This window comes from Vombatus ursinus, unplaced genomic scaffold (assembly GCF_900497805.2).
Source record: "Vombatus ursinus unplaced genomic scaffold, bare-nosed wombat genome assembly UNPS02014808.1, whole genome shotgun sequence".
NCBI lineage: Eukaryota > Metazoa > Chordata > Mammalia > Diprotodontia > Vombatidae > Vombatus > Vombatus ursinus.
In genome coordinates, this window is record NW_020954586.1 from 4420528 (window position 1) to 4439289 (window position 18762).

Genomic DNA, 18762 nt, shown 5'->3' on the forward strand with positions numbered 1-18762 from the left:
GGTTATTTTCTTTCCCCCTTATTCCAGCTGACCCATCCAATTTTTTTTTTTTTTACCTGAATGCCCCACCCTGGAATGATACAGCTGAGAAGGGTGAGGAGAAGAGGACCAGCGATAGATAGATAGGCCATTGAGGGCTCCTGTAACCTGTACTTCAGCCAGGAATCAACCTTGGTCCAAAACTCAGAAAATCCTCTCATCGGAATAGAATGTCAGTGAAGACAGAAGGGTCCAGCTTTTAAAAGCCAAAAGCACAAATGGTGGTGGCACAGGATTGGACACTGGGATCTTTGCAGTGAGGGGTAAAGATACCAGAGATGCCCGAATGGGACCACTTGGGCTCCTGCAGAGCCTTGTGGCTATTTCATCAGCGTGAGCCCTGATGCTCTTTGCCAAAGGGACAGAAATCCATCTGGGGTGTTGGCTCTGACCTGAGCCAACCTGAAAAGACCTGAAAGGATGTGGTTGTTGTCTGAGAAGTCAGCTTTCCTCCTCATAGGCATGCATGTGACCTCTTGCCTTTGGGAATTCAGATTGAAGCTAGGCCTCTGCACACCTACAACAAGGATTTCCTTCCCTGTCTCTCTCCACCTGGCAGTGCAGCTTCTTCAGCTCAGGGTGAACTTCTAACGATGCCTGAGGAATTTCACAATGTCCCATACTTGCTGGCCCACCTCCTTCCTGCCACGTGGACATCTGTGGAGAGGAGGCCAGTGAAATCTGAAGCAGTTAGGTAAACTACACCAGTGGGCATGGGCAACACGCAGACACGCCATGCACACGTGTGGCCTCCCAAGTGTGCATGTCATGCAGCAGCAGCCCGTCAGCCATTGAGCAGTGACAAGAATTGATTCCCTGGCCCTGCTTGGGCTCCCTGTGAGGGTCCTTGTCTGCTCCGTTGCTTTGCCCAATTTCCCATCGTGAGCAAGTGAGCGGGTTTGTTCTGAACCTCTGTGGCTTCACTCTCACCAAAAGCCCTGGAGGGCGGCTCTCTGTGGCCAGAAGGGGGTCTTCGGTAGTTCAGCCCATGTGTTTCTCCATTCATTTCAACGCCCCCTCTACCCAGGAAGACATTATGCTGTCCTGTTACAGCTTGGGAAAGTTAGAGGCCAAGCCACAGCCTTACTGATGGAGGCTGTTTCATGTGTTTTTTGCCTTGAGGAAAGCTCCACAAGAACAGAAGTCACACCCATAAGGTCAGCTGAGTCACTCAGCAGGCTACTTAGGCTGTGTATGAGTGGTCTCTGGGCCAAGTGCAGGCTCAGGTGCTGTTGTCTGTCTGGCGCTTCCCAGGAAAAAGTGAACAACAGCTTTGACCAGGAAAGGGGGCTTGGAGAAGATCTCCTTTCCTCAGATGGGATGCTGTCTCACCGTGGGGCTGGGATGATGTGGGAATGCCCTGCAGAACTGTCACCCAAGCTCTGAGCTGACCTCAGTGTAGCAGCAACTTGGAACTACTTCTGAGACTCAGTACTTCTAAAGGGAGCACCCCAGGGATTCCTCAGAGGGAGGACCCAGCCACTTTGCCTTTTCTTTCTGACTTTGATTTCAAGAACGTTTGGCAAGGTTGCGTTCTGCCTATGTGAAACTCTCTTTAGTTTTCATGTTGAAGAGAACCTGTTCAATATATGTGGAACAGTCTGGGTCATTTATGTTGAAACTCTCTTAAGTCAGAACTTGCATGGGGAGAGGCTAGGGACCATGAAAGCTGGCAGTCAGGTGAAGGAAGTGGGAAGCATTCTTTAGTGAGACGGCGGCTTCTTCCTCTTTCCTCCGTATCACGAGATGAACGCTGAGTGCTTCACCCTGTGACTTACACTGATTGCTGCTGCTTAGGCCGGTTTCAAAATGGCTGTGAAATCCCAGTCTACCCTTCTCCTGAGCAACCTGTGGCAGAAAAGTGCTAAGGATGGCAAAATAACCGTGTTCTGTAGAACAGGTGAGATGAAGGTGCTCCAGGCTTTGCCTGAGAGGCCTTCGGCTTCCTTGTCCTCTCAGCTTAGCAGACAAGCCAAAGAATTAAACAGAGGAGAGAAGGGAGCGTCTTAGAGCAGGGCTGGGGGACTGTAAAAGTACAAGATTCTTTCTCTAGTTTGTCAACATCCTTTCAAAGATGTGTAGCATGGAAGTAAGCATGGTGCCCCAGGTATGGTCTGATGTGGGGAGGGGAATGGGGTAAGTGAAGACGGGGCGCCTCATCCTCCCTGATGTAGTGACAGACTTCCATAAATGCAGTCCTGGCCAATGTGGCATCCAGTGGATGCATGCCACCCAAATCCCCCGGTCTTTTCCCCATGAATTGTCTATCACCACCTCCCCTATCCTGTGCTTTTAACTCAAGGATAGGACTTTATATTCTCTATTAAATTTCGTCTTTGTAAGTTTGGCCTCTTGTGCAAGTCTGCTAAGATCGTTTTTATCCCAGTTTTATTGGCCTTCCTCCTGTGTCTTCATCTAAGTCAGTGGTGTCAACTTCAGGTAGGATGGAATCCCTTCAGGTGGCACATTGACTTAGAAAACCACAAATTAACATTATTTGTGTTGTACTTTTATTTTGCATTTTTGTTTTGTTAAACATTTACCAATGACATTTATTTTAATCTGCTCTGCAGGCCATGGTGCTGCAAGTTTGACCCTTAGGATCAAAGTCATTGATAAAAATGGTGAATTGAGCAGAGCCAGGGGCCTTTGAGAGGACTCCAGGCTAATGTTGATGCACTAGTCACCAAGCCTTCGTGCCAGTAGTTGAATTACTCAAAGAAGATAAGCTCCTCCTGCTCTCAAGGAAAAGATGCCTAATGGAGGAGACACCCTGTCCATCAGTCAGCGTATGTAAGCTACAGCCAGAGCAGATGGAAGGTGACAGCTTCTGTAGGGCCCAGGAGAGGCCTCCTGGAAAAGGCATCTCTCAATTGAAGCCAAGGATTCTGGGTAGTGGCTGCTAGAAGCAGAGCATTCCAGGGCCGGGGCCCCGTCAGTGCCTTGACATGGAGACCGCAGATGGAATGTTGAGTGCGAGAATGGCGCGTAGACCAGCCTGCTCAGACTCTGGGGCCATGTGTTAAAGCACCAGAATCCCCCTCATGGTATAGATGCAGTCCCTGAGGGTATGAGACTTTCTAATGATCTCCCAGGCAAGTAGCAACACCGGATAATGACATTTTCAGGGCTAAAGAGAGGCGTTCATAGTTGATCCTGGAGTTATTTTGAATCACCGGGTTTAGTGAATAGGGTGGTCATGGTCAGCCTTGGGCTTTAGCAAGATCACTTTGGTAGCAGTGTGGAAGGTAGATTGGAAAGGAAAAAGGGGAGAAGGGGAAGGGAGCACGCATTTCTTAAATGCCTACTATGTGCCAGGCACTGTGCTAAACACTTAATAGATATCGCATTTTGTCTTTACAACAAACTTGGGAAGCAGGGGCTGTTATTATCCCCCTTTTACAGATGAGGAAACTGAGGCAAAGAGAAGTTAAGTGACTTGCAGAAGGTCACACAGCTATCCAGTGTCTGAGGCTAGATTTGGACTCGGGTCTACCTGACTCTGGTCCCAGTGCTTTGTCCACTGCACATCCCCGAGGTACCTCTGCAGAGGCGAGAGACTTGGGGCAGGGGGACCAAATGGAGAGATTTTTACAGTAGTTTAGGCAAGAGTTAATGAGGCCCTGAACTAGTTTGGTGGCTCAGAGAGTGGAGAGAAGGGCACATAGAAGAGAGGTGTTTGAAGATCGAAATACAAGATTTGACAGCAGAGTGGATGTGAGAGATGAATGTGTGTCTGGGGCGATTGGGCAAAGAGAAGGAGTACTGTTTTGGACATGTTTAGTTCAAGGAGCCTTTGAGACGCCCCGTGTGAAATTTCCACTCAGCTCTTGGCGATGTGGGCAGGAGGAGTGGATATCTAGGTCTGGAAACCGTCTTCATGGACATGATAATCGAACCCATGGAAGCTGATGAGATCACCAAACGAGAGAGAAGAGGCCCTGCTGCAGAGCCTTGCGGAAAGCTCCTGGGTATGTAGACAAAGAACCAGCAAGGTGTGACAAGGTGGGTGCTCGGGCCACCCCTTCGGAGACGCCAGCAGAGAACTGTGCAAAACCTGTAGGAGACAGACTCCCTGAGGATAGGGCAGTCCCCACCGTTAAATTGTGCCCAGAGGCTAAGCAGGGTGAAGATGAGAAAAGGCCATTAGGTGCGACGACTGGAGCCAGACTGCAGAGGTTTCTGAGTTAGAGGAGGCCGCAGGGTAGATGGATGACTTTCTCCAGGAGTTGGGGTGAGAAGTGGACCGTGGGCAATCACGCTCATGCTTGTCATTCTCATTCTCAGCCTTAGTTTTTTAAGGTGATGTTTTCAGTATTGGCTCTTGTGCTTTTCACACTGAGCACGTGGCAGGTGAATCATTTATTTAAGCCGCAGTGTCAAACAGAACTATTGTGGGGCAGCTAGGTGGCGCCATGGTGCATAGAGTGCTGGGCCTGGCATCCAGAAGACTCATCTTCCTGAGTTCAAATCTGACCTCAGGCACTTACTAGCTATGGGACACTGGGCAAGTCACTTAACCCTGTTTGCCTCAGTTTCCTCATCTGTAAAATGAGCTGGAGAAGGAAATGGCAAATCACTGTAGTATCTTTGCCAAGAAAACCCCAAATGAGGTCACAAAAAGTTGGACACGATTGAAAAACAGCTGAACAACCATAAAGGTTCACCATCACCCAGGCTCATGGTTGTTCTCATCAACCTTTGTTCAGAAAGAGCTGTCAGCGACAGCTGCCCACGGTTGCACTGCATTTCTACTTGATCATCTAGTCAGTGCCTCTGTATCTGGTCAGGACTTTCCTTGGCCATCCCAGTCAGGTAACATCATGTTCTGATAGAACAGCTCTCCAGAGTAGATTGTACCGCCTGTGCACCTTCACCCTGCTTCATTCTTCTGTGTGTGATCTCTTGGGTGCATTCTTTCTGATTGCCTGATTGCTTCTGCTTTGGTCTAGACCCTGCCATGTCTCCCTTGGGCCTTGCTGGTGACTTTCCTCCCTCCCATACCAGTAGCTCTTGAAGGCTGTTCCCAAAGGCCTCTTCTTGAATGTGATTTGGATTAAGCCAGCCTTTCCTGGTTCAGGCCCAGGAAAGTGGACTTTTTCCATCAAAACCCATCACCACTGGCTCACTTCTTTTGTTTTTCTCCATTTCCTACCGCCTGCCTCCCTAAGCTACTCTCCACGGTCTCAGAATTTGTGCTTATGATCTCTTCTGCTGGTGTGACTGAATTCAGTTTCGAGAGAGAGACTGAGACATAAACCAAAGGGACCTTCACGTCCATTGACTTCCTTCCCCGCATTTTACAGATGATGTAGTTGATTGGACATTGTCTCCCTGATTAGGACATGGGCTCCATGAGAGCAGAAGCTGGTTTTTGCTGTTCTTTGTATCCATGGCACTTAGGCTCGCGTCTGGCACAGAGCGGGTGTTTAATATATGCATGTTGACTTGACACACCGAGTGCCAGGCATCATGCATGTGAGGACAGCAGAGAGGAAGCCTTTCCTGCCTCAAAGGAGCTTCCCTTTGACTGGGAAGTCATCAGTAACTTCCTTCCTGTTACCTTTGAAGGTTTACCCTCCCTTGCCTGGCATTCAAGGCCCTCCACATCCTTAAACCTCCTCACCATTCAATTTCTGTAACCAGACAAACTGGAGGGCTCTTTGCCGCTCCCCACTGCCCAACCGTGCACTCGCGCCTTCATGTTCTTTTGATGTCCGTGCTACCCACTTCATGAAAACTCCCCCAGTGTCCTCCCCAACCCCATCCTGCCACTGGTAACAGCTTTCTTCCGTGGACCTCACTTTGTTTTTAAATTTGTGTCTTTTGTTTTTGCACCATCATTTCTGAGCACATCCCTCTCCCTGGCCTTACTCTAGCGAGAGAGCCTTCCCCAGGAACAAAGAATAAGCGAGAAGGGGGGAAGGTGAGTTAGCAAAATGGCCAGCGTGTCATCAGAGCCTGATGGTAAGTGCCATATTCCACACCCATAAACCCCAGCCTTGGCAGGGAAAGGAGGGGAACACACATTCTCATCTTGGGGTGGAAGAGACAAGCACGGTTATTAGCGTTAGAGAGGATGGTTTCATTTGTGCCTGTAGGTCCTTCCTTTCTCGTGGCTGCAGTTCTGCACGTGAGCTTCCAGGTTCTGCTTCCTTCAGTCTGCATCAGGCCATCGGCCTCTTCGAACGCTTCTGTGGATTCTGCATACTCAGAGTTTCTTGTGGTGCAGGATTCTTTCATTACATTTATGTGAGGACATTTGTGTGTAATGCACCAATCCCCAGTTGGTGGACCTCTGTTTTGCTACCATGAAAAGTGCTATCATGAGTGTTTTGGTGCACACAGAACCTTTCATTCCCCTTTGACCTTCTTGGGGTGTGTGACCAGCAGTGGGATCTTGGGACCAGTGGCTGTGAACAGGTAGTTACTTTCCTAGAATAATTCAAACTCCTTTCCAGAAAGGGTGACGTGCTTCACAGCTCTGCCAACAGTGTGCTGGTGTGTCTTTCCACAGCCTCCGCAGCACACAATCTCATCTTGGCCGCCTTGCTGGGTGCGAGGGGAAGCCTCTGACCTGCTTTGCTTTTATGTTACCAACCTTTCTTAATGGTCTGGTGTTCTTTTTCTTGGAGCTCGTTGTCTCTGCTGGGGAATGGCTCTTCCTCACGGTGTTGGTTCCCGCTGTGTTTTGGATACCAGACCCTCAGGAGAGGTCCTCGATGGAGATATTCCCCTGTGACAGCTTTCCTTCTTAGCCTTGTTCATGCAAAAGGTTGAGTAGAATCAGCTGCCATGGCCTCCTGTCCCTGCTGGTGGGGATCCTAATGGCTGCATCCTGTGAGCTTGCTTGTCACCGCAGCGAGTTGGCAAAATTTGTTGCGGGGATGGATACTGAATGGGAGCTCCAAGTGTTAATGTTCTTGTTTATTAATTTGTCAGATTTTTACCTTTTATCTTGTGTATTCAGCTTTAATTACATGACTGTCTCATTATACGGCACTCTGTATATGGCACATAATTTCTTTTGAAGTTTTGTTGTTGGAAAACTTTGTAGAAAACAACTATTATGGTCTTGTGGAGGGAAGCACTTAGTAAGTTCCTACTATGTGTCAGGCCCTCTGCTAGGTGCTTTACAAATATTAGCTCATTTTGTCCTCATGACAACCTTTGGAGGTAAGTGTCATTCTTTTCCTCATTTTATAGATGAGGAAACTGAGGCAGGCAGAGGCAAAGTGACCCATCCACTCACCCAACTAGGAAGTATGTGAGGCTGGATTTGAACTCGGTCTTCCTGATTCCAGGTCTAGAACCCCACCTGCCCTGTTAAGTGGCACAGGGATATTGAGATAGCCTTTCTTGTCTCTGAGAACTAGCCTTTGTCTTGTGACTCTGTAACACACTTAGCAAGTACTCTGGTATATTGAATTATCTATGCTTGTGCCTCATCTTCTCCTTGTAGAATGTGAGCTCCATGAGGGCAGGGACTATTGGCACTGTTGAGCGTTGTCATCCCCTAGCACCTGGCACATTGTTCATTCCATAATTTCTGCCCTTGTATGTGTAAACCTGTGAGTGAGGCCAGGAAGCCCCTTTTCATCTCCATAGATGCTCTTCTGCCTACATTGTAACTGTTCTGCCCATGGTAACTGGATTGGTGGAGTTCTCTGGACAGTCATCTCTTTTCCCCTCCGTTTTCAGTTTAGAGCCCATAGGATCAGGTGCACAAAAACTCTGAGCAAATCTGTTCTTACTGGTCCTCGTTGGGTGCACTCTGTCTCTGGCCCAGCACTGTCTGTAGCCAGACTAGTGCAGAAGCCCACATCCTGGCATTTAGGACTGTCTTAATTGGTGACAAGTTCCGTTTTCACATCTGCCTTTCTCTTTCTGGAGTCCCTGCCCTTAATCTACAGCAATGACCAGCATGTTACCTGTGCTGAGGTCTTAAGTTTCTTGGGGTTTGTTTTTTCCCCCACAGGACTTAATCTCTAGCAGTCAGCGTAGGTTCCTTTGGTTGCATTTGTCTTTGTTGGCTCAGTGAGAATTGGGTAGTGGCATCAGGTTTGATAAGATTTAGGAAACTCTCTGTCATGTCCCAGATACTCCCCAGAGAAGAGGCAGAAGGCTTAGGTTCGAGTCTTAGCTTGCCATGTACCATGTGAATTTAGGCATAAACAGATTTCCAGGGCTTTGGTTTCTTAAATATAAACCAAAGGAGTTGGATGAAGTAATTTCTTTTTTTTTTAAATACTTTATTTTCCCCCAATTGCACGTAAAAACAATTTTTAACATTCTTTTAAATTTTCTTTTGAGTTCCAAATTCTCTCCTTCCTCTGCCCCCTCCTTGAGACAGTAAGCAAGCTGATATAGGTTATACATGTGTAATCATATAAAACATATTTCCATATTAGTCATTTTGTGGAAAAAAGCTCAAACCAGAAAAAAAAAAAGGAAAGAAAGAAAGAAAGTAAAAAAATAGTTTTGGTCTGTGTTCAGACACTATTAGTTCTTTTTCTGGAGATGGAGAGCATTTTTCATCATGAGTCTTTAGAATTGTCTTAGATCATTGTATTGCTGAGAATAGCTAAACCATTCATAGTTGATTATTGTACAGTATTGCTGTTACTGTGTACAATGTTCTCCTGGTTTTGCTCATTTCACTTTGCATTGGTTCATGTAAGTCTTTCCAGGTTTTTCTGAAATCCACCTGCTTATCATTTCTTATTACACAATAATATTACATTACATAACATAACATTCCAATCATACACCACAGTTAATTCAGCCATTCCCCAATTGATGGGCATCGCCTAAAAAATAACTTCTGTAAATATTTTTTAATCTTTTTTTTTTTTAATCTCTTTGGGATACAGACCCAATAGTGGTATTGCTGGATAAAAGGGGATGCACGGTCTGATTGCCTTTGGGCTTAGTTCCAAATTGTTCTGCAGAATGAATGGATCAGTTCACTACTCTGCCAACAGTGCATTAGTGTCCCAGTTTTTCCATGTCCCCGCTAACATTTATCATTTTCCTTTTCTGTTATATTAGTCAATCTGATAGGTGTGAGGTGGTATCCCAGAGTTATTTTAATTTGCATTTCTCTACTAAGTAGTGATTTAAAACATTTTTTCGTATGACTACATATAGCTTTGATTTTTTAGTCTGAAAGCTGTGCCTCTTCATATCCTTTGACCATTTATCAGTGACTTGTATTCTTATGAATTTGACTTAGTTCTCTATTTATTTGAGAAATGAGGCCTTTATCAGAGACGCTTGCTATAAAATTTTCCTCCCAACTTTCTGCTTTGCGTCTAATTTTGATTGCATTGGTTCTGTTTGTGTAAAACCTTTTAAACTTAATATAATCAAAATGATCCATTTAATATTTAATAATGCTCTCTATTTCTTGTTTGATCCTAAGTTCTTCCCTTCTCCATAAATCTAACGGGTAAACTATTCCATGCTTCCCTACTTTGTTTATAGCATCATCCTTTATGTCTAAATCATGTGCTTATCTTGACCATATTTTGGTATGTGGTGTGAAATGTTGGTCTGTACTTTGTTTTTGCCATACTGTTTTCCAGTTTTCCCAACAGTTTTGTTTTTAATCAAATAATGTGTATTTGCCACAAAAGCTGGGATCTTTGAGTTTATCAAACACTAGAGTACTATGGTCATTACCCACTGGGTCTCATGTACCTAATCTATTCCACTGATCCACCACTCTGTTTCTTAGCTAGTACCAGATTGTTTTGATGATAACTGCTTTATGATGCAGTTTGAGATCTGGGACAGCTGGGCCATCTTCCTTTTTTTCCTCTTAATTCTCTTGATATTCTTGACCTTTTGTTCTTCCAGATGAATTTTCTTTTTCTTTTTTCTAGCTTTACAAAATAATTTTTTGGTTGTTTGATTGGTATGCCACTGAAGAAGGAGATTAATTTAGGTAGAATTGTCATTTTTATTATATTGGCTTGTCCTCTATTAATAGTAATTAATATTTCCCATTTGTTTAGATCTGACTTTATTTGTGTGAAAAGTGTTTTGTAATTGTGTTCATATGGTTCCTAGATTTGTCTTGGCAGGTAGCCTCTCAAGTATTTTGTATTGTATGCAGTTTTTTAAATGGAATTTCTCCTTCTATCTCTTGTTGCTGAACTTTGTTGGCAGTATATAGAAATGCTGATGACTTAATGTGGGTTTCTTTTATTGGCAAAGTGATTTCTAAGGACCTGCCTAGCTCTTCTAACATTGTCATTCTGTCCTTTCCAGTTCTAAAAGTCTGGTTCCAGTATGTCTTTGTGGTCTTATTCCATTTTCTCCACCTTGATGCTGTCTCCACCCCAGCTAAACCAAACTTGTCCTGCAGATAGAAGCTCTCTTTGCTCTCCATGGCCCTAGGCTGGCAGCATTTTCCCTTACCTTCCTTGACTTGAATTCCTGTGCATTCTTCTAATGCCCCTTCCTTCCTGAAGCCTTTCCTGGTTACTCGGGTCAGTTTTGCTGGTTCTCTTTGTGTGGCAGTGTCACCGTATTGACTTATTTTGAGCTCATGGAACCCCTTGTGTTTGTGGGATTGATTTTTAGAGTCCAAGAATACGATTGTATACTTCTGTTAGGTTTTATTTTATTAGATTTGGTTCATCTCTTTGGTTTGTTGAGATCTTTTTGAATCCTCCACAAATTGATTCTTAAATATAGTATATTAATTATTCTTCTAGCTTCCTGCCATCTCTAAATTTGATAAGCATGTCAAGTCATTTATAAAAAATTTAAATAGCACAAGCCCTAAAGATAAATTCCCTAGAGCACTCTGCTAGGCATCATCTTCAAAACTGACATCAACCCATTAGTGACTGATGATTTTTTCAGTCTAGGCATTTAACCAGTTCCCCAAGCCCCTACCTGTGCTATTGCCTACCTCCCATTTTGTCCACAAAGACATTAGGAGAGATTTTATTCTGTGCAGCATTATGCTGATGTGCTAGTCTTGTTGTCCTCTTGACAAAGGCATTTTGAGAGAAACAGTTTTTGATGAACCTAGGGAGGATCTCATCTTTTCCCTTTTTAAATGGTCACAAACCACCCTTTGAAGACAAGAATTACCCCCTTGTTGAGGATTAAAGTCTAGGTCACAAGTCCATCCTTTGCAGATCCCACTCTCTTCCCTTTTTTGAAAATCAGGATAATACTTTCCCTTCAGTTTTGCATAATCTTTCCAATTTTTCATGGTGGCTTAAAGATCATTAATAGAAGCTCCGAAATTAAATTCGTCCGTTCTTTCAGCTCTCTGGATACTGAGTAGATCTGGGCCTAGTGACTTAACTATGAAGGACAGCTAGCTCTCACACCTTCTAATGTGAGATTTCAGTTCTGTTAGCCCTTTTTCTTCTGACCTTCCTACTCTGATTATCATTCTCCTTGACAGAGAAAAGAGAAGCAAATCACTTGAGTAGTTCTGCCTTCTGTTAGCTGTATGTTATGGCCCCATCCACTCTGAGCACCAGCACTCTCCTTTCTTTGATACTTCCCTTTTGGGCCCCCCTGCTTGCCTCCAGCCTCCCCTTAGCACTGCCTTTTTGTTGCCTTACTTTTTGTGTGTCATAGAGCCCTTTGATAGTCTGGTGAAACTTATAGACCCCTTCTCAGAATAATGTTTATTGCCTCCATTCATAATTAAAAGTTGGTGAAAATAAAAATAGAATTTTTTTCACATCCAAGATTATGGACTCCCTACAATCTATCCGTAGATCTCTTGGGGGGTTGAGAGTCCCTGGCTTTTAGGTGATTCCAATTCTGTTTTTCTAGTACTGTGACATATTCATCCTCTGTTACTAGACTTTGTTTACATGTCTTTAAAATTGAATTTGGTTGATTATTTCCCTGTGCTTCCACACAGTCTTTTTACACAACTCTTAGTCATCTTTTTCCTTGAAATTGTTTTTATTTGTATCTTCAGAATTTCGTTCTTGCCTCTAGGTCCAACTTCAAGTCCACATATTCTTTCTCTAAACCCTTTGAAATGTACTCTCTTTATCTTGGCTTCCATCAGAATATGTCCAGCTTTCCACTCCTCTGGCCTATTCCCCCATCATTGTTCCTTCAGTACTTGTCTCCTCTTATTGGTCAAGTCAGGTACAAACTGACCGCAGGCAGTGATCCTTGAGGGCAGCCAGTCTCTTAGTGGCCTTGTTTTGAGTAGAGAGAGTAGAGAGAGCCCCTGCACCAGCCACTGGGCCACTCGTCACTGTGCCATGCCTGAGACCTGCTTCCCTGGCTCTCCCTATTGCCTTCCGTCTAGTTGAGAACTGGAGAATTCTAGTGCCATCATGTTGCATTCCTCCCTCGGTGAAGTGTGCAGATACTTGCCCAAAAAGATGCCAAAGACGTAATAACGAAGTGGGCTTGTGGAGCTATTTGTAGCAAGAAAACTTGGCGAACAGGCCCATTATTTGTTAGCATTGCATCATTGTATCTAGTCCAGAGAGGAAACAGAGCCACTGGTCCCCGGTTTGCTTCTGTCTTATCTGTCGGAGAGAATGCTGCACAAGATGGGCAAGAGTCCAAATGGTAAATTTGTCAGAATCTCCTCTGGGACTTTCTTTTATGAATGATTCGTCTCCTTGAATCTTCTATCTAATCCTTTTCTGTCTGTAAATGTGTTACGGTTTCTTCTGTCCCAAAGACAACAGACTGATTCTGTTGTCCACTCTGCCCTAAGTAGCTGCTAGCCTGCTCTTCACAATTGGTCTTTTTAGAAGAGCCATCTCTCCCCATGTGTTAGAGCCGCTCTTTCGTGTCCATTGTATAGTGCCCCCAACATTCTGCTGACTCTTTTCTTTCTTGACTTTGTGCCCTCTCCTAACCTTTCTCATTCCTTACCCTCGTTGATCACAGGCCTGCCCTGGGCACTGTGCACCACTCACCCTCCTGAGCTCTTTTTCCTTCCGTGACTTCCGTGGCCCTGCTCCTGCCTGCCTGAGTATGAGTTCCCAGGCTCCTTTGCTGCACAGTTAACCTATCTCCTGCCCACCAAGTGTGGAGGTAGCCACGGCTCTGTCTCAGGCCATCTTCTCTCCTTTATCGATGGTGCTAGTAGTTCCCATGGATTCAATCATCATTTTCACATAGATGACTGTGAATGTATTTGTATTTAACAGTTTTTTGTCTTCCCCGAATTGTAGTCTTATCTCCCCAACTGATATCTGGACACTTTCACTTGGATGGCCCATCAGAATCTCAAGTACAACATGTTTATTTCATTCATTTTTTCACAAGGTGTTTAAAGTAGTTCTTATCTTCTGACCTCAATTCATCCCATCTCCAACTTCCTTGTTTTTGTTGTGGGCACTACCATTCTTTTAGTCACTCATTTTTCCCAACCTTAGGATCATCCTCTGGAGTGAGAAGAAAAAGTTGAGGGGATATAAAATGAGGAGATTAAACTATCTAGTCAGGGCAGAGCTAAGATGGCAGAGAAAAAGCAGGGATTCTCCTGAGCTCTCCCAAATTCCCCTTCAAATAACTTTAAAATAATGCCCCAAAACAAATTCTGGAGCATAGGACCCACAAAAGGATAGGGTGAAACAAATTTCCAGTTCATGACAACTTAGAAGGTTGGCAGGAAAGGTTTGTTGCGCCAGAGAGAAAGCGGGGCGCAGGCTGTGCCAAAACAGGCCACGCCCCAGCCAACCAGCGACTGAGTCAGTGGAAGCAGTGGCCGCTTCTGGAGCTCTCAGCCCACAGGCTGAAAAAGGGTTGGACAGATGTTCATAAGGAGATTATAGGGTCCCTTTGCCGGCACTGGGTGCAGGACTCTGTTGCATTGCCCATCCTCAGATCCTGGTTGACAGTTCCAGGGTGAGGAGGAGCACTAACATACCACAGCTTGTGGCCCCAGGGGAGCAGGGACCCTGATCACAGCTTCAGATTGGAAAAGAGTGCTTGTGGTCCCTTACAGACCAGGGCACTGGCAAGGAGAGTGGTAAACACACCTCCTCTTAGATCATACCACACTGGAATAAGTGAAAGCTTACAGACCCCCAGAACTAGCTCTAAAAAGTGCTGCACAAAAATCCTGAAGCTTGGGACGGTGCCCCCTCCACTGTGGGAGCAAAGCCCAACTTTAAGATAGAGCTAAGAATCAAGAAATAGGCTGGGAAAATGAGCAACCAGCATAAAAAGATCCTGACCGTAGAAAGTTACTGTGGTGAGAGAGAAGATCAAAACACAAACTCAGAAGAAGGCAACAAAATCAATATTGCTGCATCCAGAGCCTCAAAGAAAAATGTGAATTGGTCTCAGGCCCGGGAAGACTACACAAAGGATTGTAAAAATCAAATAAGAGAGGTAGAGGAAAATTGGGAAAAGAAATTACTGATGCAAGAAAATCATGAAAAAAGTCAACAGCTTGGTAAAGAAAACACAAAAAATACTGAAGAAAATAGCACCTCAAAAAGCAGAATTGGCCATTTGGAAAAAGATGTACAAAAATTCACTGAAGAAAAGGACTCCTTAAAAAGTAGAATTGGCCAAATGGAAAAGGAGGGGGTACAAAAGCTCACTAAAGAAAATAATTCCTCAAAAATTAGATTTGGACAAGTGCAAGCTAATAACTCCATGAGACATCAAGAAACAATAAAACAAAATCAAAAGAATGAAAAAATTAGAAGAAAATGTGAAATATCTAATTAGAAATGCAAGTGACCAGGAAAATAGAACCAGGAAAGATAAGAATTACTGAACTACCTGAAAGCCATGACACACACAAAAAGAGCCTAGACATCACCTTTCAAAAAATTATCAAAGAAAACTGTCCTGATGTTCTAGAACCAGAAGACAAAATAGAAGTTGCAAGGATCTACCAATCACCTCCTGAAAGAGATCCCAAAATGAAAACTCCCAGTGATATTATAGGCAAATTCCAAAGCTCCCAGGTCAAAGTGAAAATACTATAAGCAACCAGGAAGAAGCAGTTCAGATATCATGGAGTCTCAGTTAGGATAACATAAGATTTAACAGCTTCCATAGTAAAGGTTTGGAGGGCTTAGAACAGGCCTGCACAATCTGTGGCCCATGGCCCGCGGGCATGCCAGAGGTTATGGGAGGCCCGTGAAAAATGTGGAGGAAAACATCCTGAAATCCTTTGGCGGGCCGCAGGTTGTGTAAGCCTGGCTTAGGATACGATGTTCCTGAGGGCAGAGGAGCTAGGATTACACCTACCCAGCAATGTAATCCTTAAGGGGAAAAAATAGATATTCAAGCTTTCCTGATGAAAGACCAGAGCTGAATAGAAAATTTTATTTTCAGATACAAGACTTAAAAGAAGCATAACAAGGTAAATAGGAAAGAGAAATCATGAAGGATTCAGTAAGGTTAAATGGTTTACATTTCTGTATGGGAAGGTGATACTCATAACTCTTAGGAATTTTCTTGTCATCAGTGCAATTAGGAGGAGGATACAGAGATACGGAGAGCGTGAGTGTGAGCTGAATGTGTTGGGGTGACTACGAAAAAATAAAATCGAGGGGTGAAGAAGAGTAATGCACTGGAAGAAGGGGCAAGGCAGAGCTAGAATAGGGTAGATTGTCTGATATGAGAGAGGTGGGACAGAGCTGTTCCGGCGGAGGAGAAGGTAGGAGAGTTCATGAGCCTGTGAACCTCATTCTCGTTGGAATTGGCTCAGCGAGGGAGGAATAAGCACACTTAGCTAGGTGTAGAAATCTGTCTTACCCTCCAGGAATGTAGGAGAGGAGGGGGATCAGAGAAGGGGGGAGGAGCTGATAGAGGGGGGGCAGATTAGGGGAAGCAGTAGCCAGAAGCAGAACACTTTTGAGTATGGATAGGGTGAAAGGAGAGAGAGAGAGTAGGATCAACATGGAGGAAATAGAATGGAGGAAAATACAGTAAATAGTCATAACTGTGAAAAATTTTTACAGCAAGTTTCTCTGATAAAGACCTCATTTCTCAGAGAACTGAGTCAAATTTATAAAAATAAGAGCCATTCCCCAGTCGACAAAATGTTCACAGATATGAACAGGCAGTTTTCAGACAAAGTAATTAAAGCTATCTATACTCATATAAAAATGCTCTAAATCCCTATTGATTAGAGAAAAGCAAATTAAAACAACTCTGGGATGCTACCCCACACCTATCAAATTGACTAATATGACAGAAAAGGAAAACAACAATTTTTTTTTTTTTTTGGATGAGACAGTTGGGGTTAAGTGACTTGCCCAGGGTCACATAGCTAGTAAGTGTCAGGTGTCTGAGGCCAGATTTGAAGTCAGGTCCTCCTGAAAAATGACAAATGTTGGAGGGAAAATTGTGATGCTGATAAACTTCGGTGGCATTGTAAACTGCTTCAACCATTCTGGAGCCATTTGGAACTAGGCCCAAAGGGCTACAAAATGATGCATACTTTTTGATCCAGTAATAGAACTCTCAGGTCTGTATCCCAAAGAGTTAAAAAAGAAGAGGACTTACTTGTACAGAAGTATTTACAACAGCTCTTTTTGTGGTGGAAAGGAATTGGATATTGAGGGGATGCCCGTCAATTGGGGAATGGTGGAACAAGTTGTGGTATATGATTGTGATGGAATACTGATGCTCTCAGAAAAACTTGGAGAGACTTAGATCAACTGATGCAAAGTGAAATGAGCAGAACCAGGAGACGATTGTACACAATAACAGCCACATTGTACAATGATCAAGTATGAATGACTTAGCTCTTCTCAGCAATAAAATGATCCAACACAGTTCCAAAGATCATATGATGAAACGTGCTATCCATCTCCAGAGGAGGAACTGATGGCGTCTGAATGCAGATTGAAGCATAATTTTTTACTTTCTTTATTTTTCTTTCTTCTTTGTTGTTGGTCTGTATTTTCTTTCACAACATGACTAATATGAAAATATGTTTTGCATGATTGCACATATAGGGAGGGGAGGGAGGGAGAGAATTTGGAACTCAATTTTAAAAAACAAATGTCTAAAATTGTTTTTACATGGAATTGGGGAAATATTTTTTTTTAAAAGAAAAATAACAACAACAAAAAAGTTTATAGTGTCTTAGGGTTCTCTCTCTAAATCCAGTAGTCCTGTAATCCTTTGTCATAGGACCAGCTCTCACCATGAGGTCTAGGGTAAACAAAAGAGGCAGCTTCACAGGGTAGCACACACAGAAAGGTCACTGCGAATGACTTCATACTTATTTAAAGGGAATCATGTTCACTGATGTGGCCTCCTCTCAGGACTGCGTATTCTTGCCAGCCTCGTTCCGCCCTACCCAGACTCCTCCTGTTTCATATACTCCATAGAAGATCTACCAACTTCTACTCATAGGCCTTTTAATATTCAATGGAGGCAGTGTAGAATGTGGCTTCCTTCACTGTTGATGAATGACTGGCCCATCACATATTTTTGATCCTAATGATGCCTGTCATAGCATTTCTTGTGCTCATGTCATTGAAAGCACTGTGTTATGGCTATTCACACTTTCCATAAATAATCTCCACTTCCCTTTGGGGAACTCAGATTCTGATTCCTCAGTGATTGTGGTTTTCCTTGACTCACAGTAATGAAAGGTAATTTTCATAAATGCAAGTTTTTAATACCAGAAAACTCTACTTTGCTGCATCACCTCTGGGTACCTGATTTTGTGATAAGTCAGGGCCTACATCTTCAGTGAATGGACAGCTACACGGTGGGACAGAGACAGCCCAGTTTGTATAAAAGCCTTGTCTGGGCTCTTCTTTTTTGTTTGCTTGTTTTTTGCCTTTTTTTTGGTGAGGCAGTCAGGGGTTAAGTGACTTGCCCAGGGTCACACAGCTAATAAGTGTCAAGTGTTTGAGGCCGGATTTGAACTCAGGTCCTCCTGACTCCAGGGCTGGAGCTCTATCCACTGCGCCACCTAGCTGCCCCTGGGCTCTTCTTAACCCCCAGGGTTCTGAGCACTGCCCACATGGAGCTGACAACAAAGGCCTTGTCAGCCAATGAGCGAATGCATGCGTATTGCTCTTTGTGATCACATCACGATTGGTTAACATCTGTCTAGCATTTCTTGCACAGCCACTTTTGTCTTTGTAATCTCTCCTAGGAAAGATTGTGTCTTCACCATCGACCCTTCCACAGCTCGAGATCTGGACGATGCCCTCTCCTGCAAGCCCCTTCCTGATGGTAGGACAAATCTTTCCTGATGCTGTACCATCCTGTTTAAGGGGTGGTGACTCACCAACTTTCATTGTTACCCTGTGGACTTTTACAAGTGTCTGGGCAGCATGTATCGTAAATACAGCCAAATGGGTGAAATTTCAGTCAGAGGCCTCTTATACATCCTGTTTGCATTATTTTTCCTCCTGGGCCTATGGAACTCTTTGTAGAATGGGAATGACCTTTCTGATGACTTCGGTAGGTAGCAGTAAGGACAAAGGTCTCACGTGCCAGTCTTGAGGAAATGTTGCCAGTGTCCTCATACTTCCCAGGGACTCTCGTTGCATCAGATGCCTGGACTAGCTTCCTAGTCTTGATGAAGTTCATGAAGATCAGTTCCTTTAGGACATGGAGGATCAGTGGACCCCTCAAGGTCCTCCACTCTTGCAGCCTGCAGCCCCTTCTTAGCTTGGGTATGAATATTTCCAGAGTGAGCTGTATTTATCCCACCAGGCCTGCCCTCACTGGGGCTATGGCCCTGCTGGCATAATCTCATGCATCAGAGGACAT

At 44.1% G+C, this 18762-nt stretch overlaps 1 protein-coding gene across 1 annotated transcript in view; it reads left to right on the forward strand.

Annotated features, from left to right (window-relative positions):
• The window catches only part of DIS3L2 (DIS3 like 3'-5' exoribonuclease 2), a 356721-nt gene that overhangs the window by 176518 nt on the left and 161441 nt on the right, over positions 1–18762 (forward strand). The window contains exon 11 of the mRNA XM_027875294.1: positions 18140–18219. Within this exon, the coding sequence (XP_027731095.1) occupies positions 18140–18219 (80 nt within the window). The remainder of the gene's footprint in view (positions 1–18139; positions 18220–18762) is intronic.